General features: G+C 26.3%; 1 protein-coding gene across 2 annotated transcripts in view; it reads right to left on the reverse strand.

The window, feature by feature from the left end:
• Positions 1-860: 860 nt before the first annotated feature.
• LOC100204011 (zinc finger protein 37) overlaps positions 861-14,182 on the reverse strand; it is a 14,064-nt gene continuing 742 nt past the window's right edge. The window contains exons 2-4 of one of the 2 annotated variants that reach the window (XM_065794025.1): positions 5,583-5,671; positions 1,808-3,277; positions 861-1,740 (exon numbers count right to left, since the gene is read on the reverse strand). In XM_065794025.1, the coding sequence (XP_065650097.1) occupies positions 943-1,740; positions 1,808-3,169 (2,160 nt within the window). In that variant the 5' untranslated portion in view covers positions 3,170-3,277; positions 5,583-5,671 and the 3' untranslated portion in view covers positions 861-942. The remainder of the gene's footprint in view (positions 1,741-1,807; positions 3,278-5,582; positions 5,672-14,182) is intronic. The other variant, XM_065794024.1, reaches the window with a different exon arrangement.

The following is a 14,182-nucleotide window of genomic DNA, read 5'->3' on the forward strand; positions in this document are numbered from 1 at the left end:
AAAAAAAAAAATTATCTGTTTTTTATTTTATTTTAATATAAAATAATTGTCATTAAAAAAAAAAAAATCAAAATTTTGATTATTTACAAAAAAACTTGTTTTCAGTTGTGTGCCACCTTAAATCAATAAAAACCTTTTCAATTTCTTTTTTAATGATTTCAGGAATACCACCTTTTGAATTGTATTTAGACAAGCCTTTCTCAAAAAAGGTTTTTACAAGTTTGGTTAATAGTTTTGGCCCAAAACAACCAAAAATGATTGTTGCTAAGGGAAAAGGCATGTCTTTACAGGAATTAAATTTTTGAAAAATTTAGTTAAAAAGTATGTTTAAAAGTATATATTTTCTAAAAGAGCACAAATTTTTCATTAAAACTGGACTATTAACAAAAATTTGATTTTTTAAATATTTTTTTACCAGACGACCACCTTAATGCTGGTTCAATCTAAAATCTTTCGTACACACACCTGTCTGTAGTCAGGTAGCCGCCCAACATTTTGTTCTTATGCACAATAACTTTTTTTGTTTTACTGTTCAAAAAAAATGATTATTTGGCAGTCAAAAAAAAAAAGAAGATAAAAATATGATAGCAGCGTCCATATTTCCTGTGGTAAACTTACAGTGAATAACCATCAAAACTTCGGTAAATAATAATTAGGATTGCGAGGAAACGCATAATAAAAATTACGTAGAACAATTTTAAATCCAAAATTTAAGTGGTACAAAAAAAACAAACTATTTAATTTATTTTGAAATTTAGTATATAAATTCTAGAGCGCATATATCATTGAAGCGCACAAAATCATAACGGAGTCGCATTCTGGAGCTGGAGTTGAACTATAATTGGCAAAAAAAACATGAAAAAAAAAAAGAAGCACGGAGACTTCATATTAATCCACATATTAACCGACGATATTTTCATCGCCAGTTTTTATGACAGTACTCTATTTATTTACATTAACTAACTCGTTACTTATACGAGTCAATAATTCTTTTTCGTTTGATATTTCGTTTATTTTGTTATTAGAAGAATTATGAAGTTTTTGTTTTCCTGTCTCTTCATCATTTTCATCGAAAGTAATTACTAGAGTTTCAGATTCCATTATAGCATTTTCTAAGTTTTTATCGTATAAACTATCAAGTAGTTCGTTTTTATCGATCTTAGCATCACGCGATACAACCAAAATCCTATTGTTAAATCCATCTTTAAGTTTTATTTCTTTAGTATTTTTAATTAATTCGATATTGTTTTTAAAAACAGTTTTCTGTGATGCCTTGAAACGAACAACGCAATCCTTTACATGTGTTTGCAAACAAATATTCGAGCGAAATTTTTTTAAACATTCACGACATTGCAACACTTCCTTTTTTCTATCAATTTTTGGCTCATGTAAGCGACAATGTTTGAGAAACAATGTTTTTGAGGGGAATACTTGACCACAACATTCGTAAATAGGAATTTCCTTACCTGACTGATGTGATGACTGATTTCCTAACTGATGCTCTTGCAAATGTTTTTCAAGACTACTTACCTTGCGGAACTCGCGTTTATAGCAAACTTTACATCTCAACATTAACAGCTCTTCAGTATTTTCATCAACAACTTTTTCAAATAAATCATAAAACCGCTTTAATGCTTCCTCAGAAAGTTTGTCGACTTTTTTGGTAGAATCCATTTCTTTTGCTATTCGGTCTTCAAGAGTTTCATGATCATGTGTTTTCATATGCTCATCAAGTCGTCCCTATATTAGAAAAACAATTATTAAACAACAATTTATCAAATGAGAAAGTATATCTAAATTATCTTACTTTATAAGCAAAATCTTTGTTACAAATAGCACAGATATAATCATATCGATATTCAGAAGCCAGATCAGGATGACTTTGTTCTAAATGTTTTCTCACGGTTTTCCGATCAGGAAACTCCTTCTGGCAAGCAGGACATTTTAACCGATCTTTGATTTCTTCATGTACATTAAGATGCGCAATTAGATGCTGTTTTCTTTTGAAAGAAGCCCCACATTTATCGCAAACATGATCGCGAGTTCCGGAATGACGCATACTGTGAATATATACAGAGAATGGTGTGTGGAGTGTTTGCTTACAAACATTACAAGTTGATTGTCCGTCTTTATGATCTTGTAAACAATGGTCTTTTAAATCAGCTTGCACTTTAAAATTTTTGTGGCAAACATCACATCGATAATTCATTTCATTTGTATGTGTAGCCATATGCTTATGTAGATGAGATCTTCTTTTACAAGTTAAATTACATATTGAACAGCTATAGTTTCTATTGTCTGAATGAACAGCCATATGTGCTTTCAAATGGCGCCTAAAAATAAACCTTTTTTGACAGATTCCGCAAACATACTCACCTACATTTTTAAAATGCACTCCAAACTGATGCTCGCGCAATTTTTTACGATTTGCTATAGTTTTGGTACAAAAAAAACAATATTGTGGTAGTTTAGAGGAGCCATTAGGGAATCTAACACGTTTACGCTTAAAAGATGCCAGAGTTTCAAGTGCATAAGTTGCAAGATCCTCGTATGAAGCTTGTTTATTTTCTACATTAACCAGTTCAAAACCGTCCAGTTGTATAGAAACTCTATTTCTTCTAACTGTAGGAGAAGTTACAAATTGCATTGTCATTTCATTATCAGTTTCAATCTGTTCCATTTTTATTTGTTCATTATCTCCTAAGGAATTATTTTCTTCAAAAGTTTGCATCTTCGGAGTGCTAGAAAGAGTTAAAGACTCATCATTCTCAACAACCGATGTTGTCGCTTCGTTAATTGTATCATTAGCCAGAAAAGAATTCTTAGAACTTGATTGAGAGTTTAATAATAACAACTTGATAGCTCCGTCAGTAAAAATGTCACTTCCGTTTTGGCCAGATAAAATATTAGAATCATTCTCTATTAATAATCCTATAGGTAGACTGTATTTCTCTTGAGAACTGATGTCAGATTGTAAATGTTTAGAACTTGCCAAAGACTCCTGTGATAAATTTTTTGCTGGACTTAATTCGGAAGACTTTTGGATATTAAAGGACTGATGTGTGGATATTTCTGAATCTAAGTCATAATATTCTAGTGAGCTAAGAAAGCTTTGATTAGTCGACTTTGAAGGATCAGAAGGAAATGTTTTTGGAATGATCTTAGTCATATCAGTTTGATTTTTCCAAAACTCTTCAATGAGAGACTGATACTGAGACAATTGTTGCTCTGGTAACCACAATGAATTCCAGTCCACTCTGTAATATCTAGTGCCTTCCTAAAGTATACAATATCAAATTACTTTTAACATAAATAATAAAATATTTAAACAATAAAAATAAAGAAAACTCATAGCAAGAGTATTAAAATTGTAAATAAACTAAAAGCTTTTTAATATTTATCTTTTTGAACTAAGATATTTTGAATTTTTAGGCCGTATTTCCCTAACAACATCTATAAAATACTCTTATACACATCTATAAAATACGTTTATGTTTAAATGTATGCATGTCCTAAGCAAAATATGGTAAAAAAGAATTTTAATTAATTCCGAAGGCAAATAGTTGCCATATTTGGCGAAATTAATATTTTACAGCTGCTGACAGAGTTACTTGCTACTTGCTTAATGAAAGTTACTACAGAGTGTGGGAAACCGAGTTCTTGGAAACTGCCAGTCTTATTAAATTGAGTTTTGAAGCTCTCCTAATTAATATCCATGATAATTTACAACTCTTGCTGTTCTACTTGGCTGCATTTTACTCAACAAAATATTTTTTTTTTAAATGACACAAATGTATAATACTGGTATCAGTATGAGATATCTATTTTGTTATAATTAAGAATAAAATAAATAAGTAGTGACTGCCACTTCTAGAAAACTAAATTTAATTAAAAAAATTAGAAAATTTTATTTCCTAACTTAAAGAAAATCAAAATGCAATAAATGCATTTTACTTAAAAACCCTACTGCTTATTGTTGCTTCACTTTCTTGTCTGTTTTAACTGCTGTTACAATTTAATACATGCAACCTTTTTTTTTCCTTCCATTTATCAGTATATTTATGATTCCAAAAGCAAAATTAGCAAACATACTTTTAATATAAAACTATTTCAGATTGACAAAAAAATATATTTTCTAGATCAGATATTAAGTGAAGCACGATGAGAAAAAAATAGTTTGGGTTTGCATTTACATTAAATAAAATAAAAAAATTCTAATACAGAAAGAGAATGAAATAATCTTAAAAATTACTTTGCTACTTTTTTACAATATTTCATAATTTTTTTATTGAAACGAAAGTCTCACTTTAAATTCGAGACTTTTTTCTAAAGCATTGTCAAATTTTTTAATGTAAATAAAAGACTGTTTAAAAGACACAAATTTAATCTGGTGGTAACATGTTTGGTATTCAAAGTTTAGGCAGAAACATATAAAACACAGATGTACTATTTGCAGAATTATATGACATATACTTATCCACTTATTCAGGCACAAATTTTAATGGCATAAATATGATAAAAGTAGACACTGGTAAAACTTAAACGTTTATCAGCCATTTAACATAATACCTAATAATAATAAATCTAAATATTCCTGATGGAATTTCCTTCAAACCATTCTACTGTGACACTTAAGTAGAAATTTAAAATCAATTGTTTAACATGTTAATTTAATAGACTCAAATGATGCTTTTTCAAACACTTAATAGTCATAATTCATAAATAATTTTTTCTGGAGTTTCATAATTTGAAGCTTTGTTACCATAAATAGATTGCTTGCCAAACAACAATTTCTGTGTTAATTTCTTGGCATAAACAAATATAAAAACTCCTTATAAAATATTACTGGAGCAAAAAATTCCTGTCCAAAAAGTTGTTAAATAATATATATATATATATATATATATATATATATATATATATATATATATATATATATATATATATATTTATGTGTCCCTAAAAACAACATTTTTTAAAAATATATGCTGCCACCCCTTTTAATGTGTTCTATATAATAAAAAAAAATAAACACTGAATTTAAATATCAAAATTAAATTACCAAAAAAAAATCTTTAAAATGCATCATGTTAGGTCTCAAATGTTACACTTTTTTCATTTTTAGTTAATAAACTTCATTTTTATGCTGTTAAGTCAAACATATTTATTTTTATATAATATAGTTATCATTTTTGAATTTTTTATATATTTAAGACCCAACATGATACACTTTTGAAGAGCATTTTTTTGTGTGTTAATTTTAGGAACTTGATATATGTTCAATGGTCTTGAGGGACCCCTAAAAATATTTTTTGTTTAATCTTTAAATTCTAGTTTTTTTATCATATAGAACACATTAAGAGGGTGGCAGCATATATTTTTCAGAAACGTTGTTTTTGGGGCACTCTTATATATATATATATATATATATATATATATATATATATATATATATATATATATATATATATATATATATATATATATATATATATACACACACAAACAAACAAACACATATTTATATACACACATATTGTCTCTTTGTACTTAAAAACATTATAAAATTAATAATAACCTACTCATTGTATTATGGTAACATTTCATACTTGCAGTAAAATTGACACCTTAACATTTGGACAAAGCTCTAAATTTCCAATGGCAACGATTCCTACAAAAAGAGATGTAAAATATTGCTATTATGTAAATAGAATTAAAGATTTTTAAAGCAAAGTGTCAAGCCATGCCCATGAATATTACTCTTGAATGTAGTGTATGAAAATATATGAGGTAAATTTAGTCTTAAACATTCAAAACAGTATGTAGACCACTTGAAAAAGCATCTAATTTGAACTTCAAGATGGAAGAAATGATGTAAGAAATGATGTAAGAAAAAATATAAGAAAAGACAATAACAACTATGGGGATAATTACGTTAAAAACTCATTCAAGATTAACTCTTTATGATAAAACTCAAAGTGATGCGACTGTAGTAAACACCAGCAAATTTGGTGGATAAAATAAATAGAAACAGAAAGTAGTTGAAAAATGCAATAGCTAATTAGTTAATTGTTTTAAATTATTTAAAAGAGAAGTTGATAAAAAATAAATAACAGAAGAATTAACTAATTTAGCAGTAGTTTTATAAAAAAAAACCCAACAGAGGAGTTATTTTCTGATAATACCTTTAGTGAATTAAGCTTTGATCAAAAATGTCTTTACAGTTTATGTTTATCTATTCAATCAGGAGAAATTTCAAATAAAATATCTAAAAATGATTTGAGAAACATTTAGTGGCACACAAGAAAAAACTTTTTTCTTTACTTACACATTTCTACAGTAAGCTGAATAAAGAACTTATGGACATTGTTATAATATATATGTAATACTGTGCACCAGGATGGTATCAAATCAAATTACATTATTGTTTAATGATAAATATTTAAAACATCCTACACTCAATTGTAAAGCCAATAATTACTGCAAATTAGTAAATAGGAACATTGAAGAAGTAAATTCTCTACCATTGCAGAATGACTATTTTAATAAAGATATTTCGAAAGCTAAAGACTTTGAGTATATCACAATATCCGCTTTACCGCCAGTTTAGTTTAATTTGAAAGCATAATGAATTTGAGACATTTATACAAAGATGTGAACAAACATAGTTTTGTTTATTGTAATACATTTTTTTATACTTTTATTAAAAATATTCTGTTCAGTGAAAAAGGCTAAGGAAGCATTTTAAAGAATATTTCCTTTATTTAAAACAGACAGATGCATATATATAAATACACACAGTACTTTTAAAGAATACATGCACACACAAACACACATACACTGTCTGGTAGTTTAGCCTGTTTCTTTACACCTAAGATGAATGTCTAGAGATATCTATCTAGACATCAATGATAAATAGTGTGTATTTATGCATGCACACAGATACTACTACTACTACTAATATATATATATATATATATATATATATATATATATATATATATATATATATATATATATATATATATATATATATATATATATATATATATATATATATATATATATATATATATATATATATATATATATATATATATATAGTATCTTTCGATTGTAAAATAACTTTAATGTTTTCTTTTTTCATGCTTTTATGGTTGGTGTTGGTTTTTATTTTCTATAATGAATTTTTAAAATTTTCTTTTAATGAATAAATTTTAAACTTGAATATATAAAACATGACCGTAAGTAAACTCTCATGTTGTTGTGATTAAATTACATCCTTAACTTTTGCTGAAAATAACTTTAATATATATATATATATTTTTTGTTATTTCACCTCCCCAAGGCCCAGAAGGCCACTACAGATGAGGAGGCTACTTAATTGCGGTTATAACCCTCTCTCAACTCTATAACTCCAAAACACAAACCTTGACAAACAAGGCCGCTGCGCGGAGAAACAAGTTGAGCGCGGTACTACCAGGGACGTTGTGGGGATCGAACTTGGAACCTCTCGCTTATGAAGCGAGCGCACTACCACTACACCACTACCGCATGTAATATATAACATATATATATATATATATATATATATATATATATATATATATAAATATATATATATATATATATATATATATATATATATATATATATATATATATATATATATATATATATATATATAGAATGAACGTCTAAGGTTGCCAGATATCCTCCTTTAGTGTAAAAGAGTATGCTAAACTACCAGATGGTCAATCATACCATCATGAAAACATGGTGGAAAAGTTAAAATTACTAGATGCACTTGATAACTGGGAGTAAAAACTTATTTAATCTAGACAATAACCTGCACTTCTTTGTAAAATGAGGATGCCTTGTGAGCCTGGATATGTCAATTATTCTATGCCTGATATAAAAATATCATTCATTAATATACTTGACTTTATCCTTTTAAAAACTATTTGATAAAATTTATTTGGTGCTTTTTACTTTAAAAAAAAAAAAAGATAAATATATATATATATATATTTTTTTGTTATTTCACCTCCCCAAGGCCCAGAAGGCCACTACAGATGAGGAGGCTACTTAATTGTGGTTATAACCCTCTCTCAACTCTATAACTCCGAAACACGAACCTTGACGAACAAGGCCGCTGCGCGGAGAAACAAGTTGAGCGCGGTACTACCAGGGACGTGGTGGAGATCGAACTCGGAACCTCTCGCTTATGAAGCGAGCGCTCTACCACTACACCACTACCGCATATATATTTATATATTTATATTTATATATATTAGGGTGGTATATTTATATATTAGGGTGGCTGTTAAAACAAATTTTTTTTTAAATGTCTGCTCTCTCCCTCTAAATGTGTATAATAAAATAATACTAGAATTAAAAAATTTTCTAAAAAAAAAAAAAAATTTTGGGGGGTAGCTCAAGACCTATAATTACCAAAAGAAAAGGTCCCTATAATTATCAGAACAAAAGTTCTTCAAAATTATATCGTGTTGGGTCTTAAAAGAAGCAAAATTATATAAAAGTTATAAAAATAATCATTTTATAAAAAAAGATTGAGAAATCTATAAAAATTTAATGTAAAAGTGCATACTTTTAATTTTTAGTTTTAATATGTTATTTTCTAGGCAGTGAAATTTTTTAATTCTAGTATTATATATATATATATATATATATATATATATATATATATATATATATATATATATATATATATATATATATATATATATATATATATATACACATACACACACACACACATATATATACATATATACATACATACAGAGCCGGCTTGTGAGCATTTCTTAGTGTGTGCAAAAAAAAATTGCCGTGCTTAATAATGATCAAATTTTATTAGAACGACATATTTTTTGTGCAATTTTTTATTTACTGTTGCTCTTAAAACTTGCTGCCAGTGTGCTTTGCACACTTCGCACACGCCACCAGCCGGCACTGTATATATACATATAGGTATATATAGATATATATATACATATATAGACACACATATAGATATATATAGATATATATAGATATATATACATATATATACACATATATATACATATATATACATATATATACATATATATATATATATACACACACATATATATATATATACATATATATATATACATACATATATGTATATACATATAGATATATATATTTACATACATATGTATATACATGTATATGTATATACGTATATATATATAAATATATATATAAATATATATATATATATATATATATATATATATATATATATATATATATATATATGTATATATATATATATGTATATATATATATATGTATATATATATGACTAGTGTTAGTCAAAATATGTATTACTTTTTTCGTCGAAACATGTATCGTAGTCTGTAATGTATAGTCTGTAATGTATATATCGTGTAAACATGTATCGTCGTCTGTAATGTATAGTCAAAACATATATTATTTTTACAAATTAAAAAGTTTCAAACACCAACAATGTAAATATTTTTGTAAACAAGACAAACTTTTTTATTTGTAAAATCATTTTATTAATCAAAAACAATACATGTTTCAAATAATCATCTTTAAATAAAATTAAGTATTTAAAACTTGTTAAAATACCTATAAAGGTGTATAAAAAAGCAATACAAAATATAATTATTGTTGTACAAACTAATAATAATATAATTATAAAAATACAATAATTTAATTAAAAAGTTTATCGTGTCACACTAAAAAAATAGGAATTAACAAAAGAATAGTTTTAAAAAATACAGAAAGTGTCATTTGGACATGATTGATGCATAAATTAAATTCTTGAAAAGATGCATAAATTAAATTCTTCTGAGACTACCATAAACTTTAGACCTATTGTATCATCTATTGGAAGCTATAACTATTAACTTGCCAAATTACTTAGAGATTCATTTAGATTATCTCTATTAATAAACATTAACTTTTGTACAAAAGATTCATTTTCCTTCGTTAAAGAAATAAGTCAATTCAATCTCCACGAATATTTTTTAGTATCATATGATGTAACCAGATTTTATACCGATGTTCCGCTTAAAGAAACCATTGAAATTGCAGTTAATTTAATTTTACTCCATAATAATAATAATAATAATAATAATAATAATAATAATAAATTTACTAAAAAATGATTTTAAAAAACTATTCCAATTCTCCACTTTGAAAAAAAACCTATTCTGGTCTTCACACTAACTTTTATAGTTTCACTCCATTTTCGTACAGAGATAGTCTAATCAAATGCTTAATCGATAAAACATTTGAAATTTTTAGTACAAAACTTTGGTTTCAGTCTGACATAAACAACCTCTTAAATGTATTTCAAAGAAACATGTACCCATGTTGGCTAATTTTAAAAATATATAACTCCTATTTAAACAAGATTAACTCAAATAATCCACCACAACCAAAAATCAAAGAATCTTCGTCTTTTATTGGGAAAAATATCTGATTTAACTAAAAAAATACTGAATTCACTTGCTAAAAGATATTGCTGTTCAGTAAATATTAAGTAAAAATTAGTATTTACCTTGCTGAAAACTTCCAATTTCTTTTCTTCTAAAGATCCTAATCCTTAGAGTTCAAATCGTTTGTGGTCTATAAATTTGCATGTGCAGGATGTAACTCCTGTTATATAGACAAAACTACTCACAATCTCAAGACCTGAGCATTACAAGAGAGGTAAAAAGTCTCATATCTATAAATATCTCCATGCTAATGAAAATTGTTTCGAATTTTGTTAGATGCCAAATTTGTTAGATTCAAAATCTAACAAACTCGAGTTAAAACATAAAGAAAGTATGTTCATAGAATGGTTAAAACCTGGTATGAATAAACAGGTTAACCATGTCCAAATGACACTTTTTGCTTTGCTACTACTTTCTATACATGTTGCATATATTTTTAATTCATTCTTTTGTTATTTCCTATTTCTTTTCTTTTCTTATTTCCTATTTCTTTAGTATGACATGATAAACTTTTTAATTGGTTTTATTGTTTTTTTTTGTAATTATATTATTATTAGTTTGTACAACAATAATTATACCTTGTATCGTTTTTTTTATACACCTTTATAGGTATTTTAACAAGTTTTAAATATTTAATTTTATCTGAAGATGACTAGTGTTATTCGAAACATGTATTGTTTTTGATTAATAAAATGATTTTACAAATTAAAAAATTTGTCTTGTTTATATATATATATATATATATATATATATATATATATATATATATATATTATATATATATATATATATATATATATATATATATATATATATATATATATATATATATATATATATATATACATATATATATATATATATATATATATATATATATATATATACATATATATATATATATATATATATATACACATACACATATATATATATATATATATATATATATATATATATATATATATATATATATATATATATATACAAATATCTATACGCACTTATGCTGACTTGAATGGGTAAAAGTGAATCAATACTTTGAAGGTGAAGGTAACATAAATACTGAGCTTTTGACATGTAAGCTCTGGAAATTGTATTAGCATTATCAAACGTTTCCTAACTACTTCATTTTACTAATGTCAACTGTGTTTATGCATGTTGCTGCAGGCAGGCCTATTTAAAGTTTTAGATGGCAAATTGTAACCCAATTAAATGGAGCCTTGACCTTTGCTTTATCAAAAACAAAGGCCAAGGTTTCCAGGCTTCTTCGTTTAATGGTAGATTAAACGAAGTAACTAAATATTTTTTTGTTTTTAATATTTTAAAAATTTCACGCATTGAGAAAAGAGGAAGGAGGGAGGGAGGGGGAGTGGAGAATGGGGAGGATAAATTGCAATATCTAAATTAAGAAAGAAATTTTATGCTTTTTAACAATCTGTGTTTTATAACTTTTGTTACTACTGTATGATTTTGGTAAAAATAATTTTTTCGAATCTGTGGCAGAAAAAACTTAATTACTTGCTTGATCGGTTAATGACAGTGCTATTTAAGCTAAAAAACAAAAAGTATATTGACTGACTTGAAATACAAAAGTTCTGATATTGAATATGGTCTCTCAGGATACAATAAAGGTATACTTTCAAAGCTCATAGTGAGAGGAGATCTCAACTACCTCCCCATTACTTTAGATAGACACCTTGATTATCCTGCATGAGGTATTGTTCTACAACTCAGTAGCATTTTAATTAAATAAATACTCAGCAGCATTTAATTAAATAACCATTCTAATTAAATAATCTGACTTAATGAACCTTTATTTGATGAATATGCTTTTAAACTCATTGTAACTGTGATTATCTTTCTTTCAGCAACTCCATTTGATTGAGGATAATATAGAGGACTCTTATATGGCCAGCAGGCTAATTTTTCACTCACTTGCATAAAGTTATAATGAAATTCTGCAGCATTATCTGATACATCTGGGACTCTATTTCTTGAAAAAACACTTTGGAGTACTGTTTCAATTGTAAGAGCTTCATGATTTCTAACTTAAATAACATCAGGCCATCCAGAGAAGACAAAATAAAACAAAAACAATCCATGACTCTATACCATACCTCTGTATGGTCCATATGCACCACACAGCCTCTGCACCATGGTTTATTTTCACTAAGCCTCATATGTACTGTCCTTTTATTCACTTTTATCTCTGTGCATTTCTAACAATTTTTTATATAATCTTCAACATCTTGACATTAACTAGATTACCGTACTTTCAATTTTAATCTACAGTTAAACTCTTGTGATTCAAACTCCTTTAACTCAAAAGATTATTTAAATTGAAATTCTTCAGTCCTTTCTGGTTTAATATTTAGAATTGAACTTCTATATTTTAAAAACTTTTTTTGTTTTTTTTTTAGATTTATCAGCAACAGTAACTCTCACAAATATTATCATGCACCATAGTTTTAAAGTTTTAACACACTTGTTAAAGTTAAAACATACAGTGGTCCTTCAAAAATTGCAACAACACCAGAAACTTTTAAGTATTATTTTTAAAAACAGAAACTTCAAAAAACCATATTGACACTGTTTTTATAAAATACAAGTTTGACAAAGCATAAAATTGTTGATACAATAAGCATCACAGACAAATAACTTCACATTTCACACCTAGAATTACATATGAAAAATTGTTCAGAAAGTTAGTGTCATTTGTTAAAAATTCAGCAACTGCTGAATCTAAAACAAAATTCTCAGTGTAATTTAAAGCAATTTAAGCAAAATAAAACTGATTCTGTGAGTAGTTTTATAACTATGAATAACTTAAATCATGATCATAAACTAAAAACTCTACAGATTCAATAAGATCGTGACCCTAAACTAGAACAAGAACATTAACAACAGACTGATGCTGGTTGCTTAGCTACAAAGCAGATTAATTAAGAACAATAAGAAAAAAAAGTACAGGTAAAAAAGAACTTTTATTGACAAGAAAACTATTTGTGTCCTAAAGATGCTAGGAGTTATTCAGTAAGGGGTTCTGTTGAGTAAATAAGTAAAATAAGATAGCAAGTCTGATGGACCATTACAGACTGATACGATTGGCTGCTATAGAGCATTTGGTTTATGTATTTTCAGTTATGCAAAATCATTTTGTATCTTATTTCTGCATAACTTATTTCATAAGTTATGCAAAAATAGGATACAAAAAGATTTACATGCCGAAATAAAAGAGATATTGGTAAAATAACATTGCATCAAATTAAAAAAGCTCTACAGTCACCAATATTACAGTTTACTGGATAAACTATGTTTGCTTTAAATTTATTTTTTTAAACATGCAAATGATATTCAACATAAATAAATTGAGTTTACTCAATCAATCATAGGAAAAATTCAAGGCTTACATTGATCTATACATTGATCTATTTGATAATTTTACTTTTTGCTCACTCTTTTCATTGTTTTATATTTAATTTATATTTTAATATTTTAATTTAAATACTTATGATTTAATTTCTCAAATATTCTTATAAGTGCTATTGAAAACTAATTTTTGTTTTTTTTGAAATTTCAAAAATTCCGAAGTTATAAGCAAAAAGTCATTTTTAAAAACTTTTAATAGTTTTTTATAATGACTTTTGCTTTGACTT

This window comes from Hydra vulgaris, chromosome 03 (assembly GCF_038396675.1).
Source record: "Hydra vulgaris chromosome 03, alternate assembly HydraT2T_AEP".
Classification (NCBI taxonomy): domain Eukaryota; kingdom Metazoa; phylum Cnidaria; class Hydrozoa; order Anthoathecata; family Hydridae; genus Hydra; species Hydra vulgaris.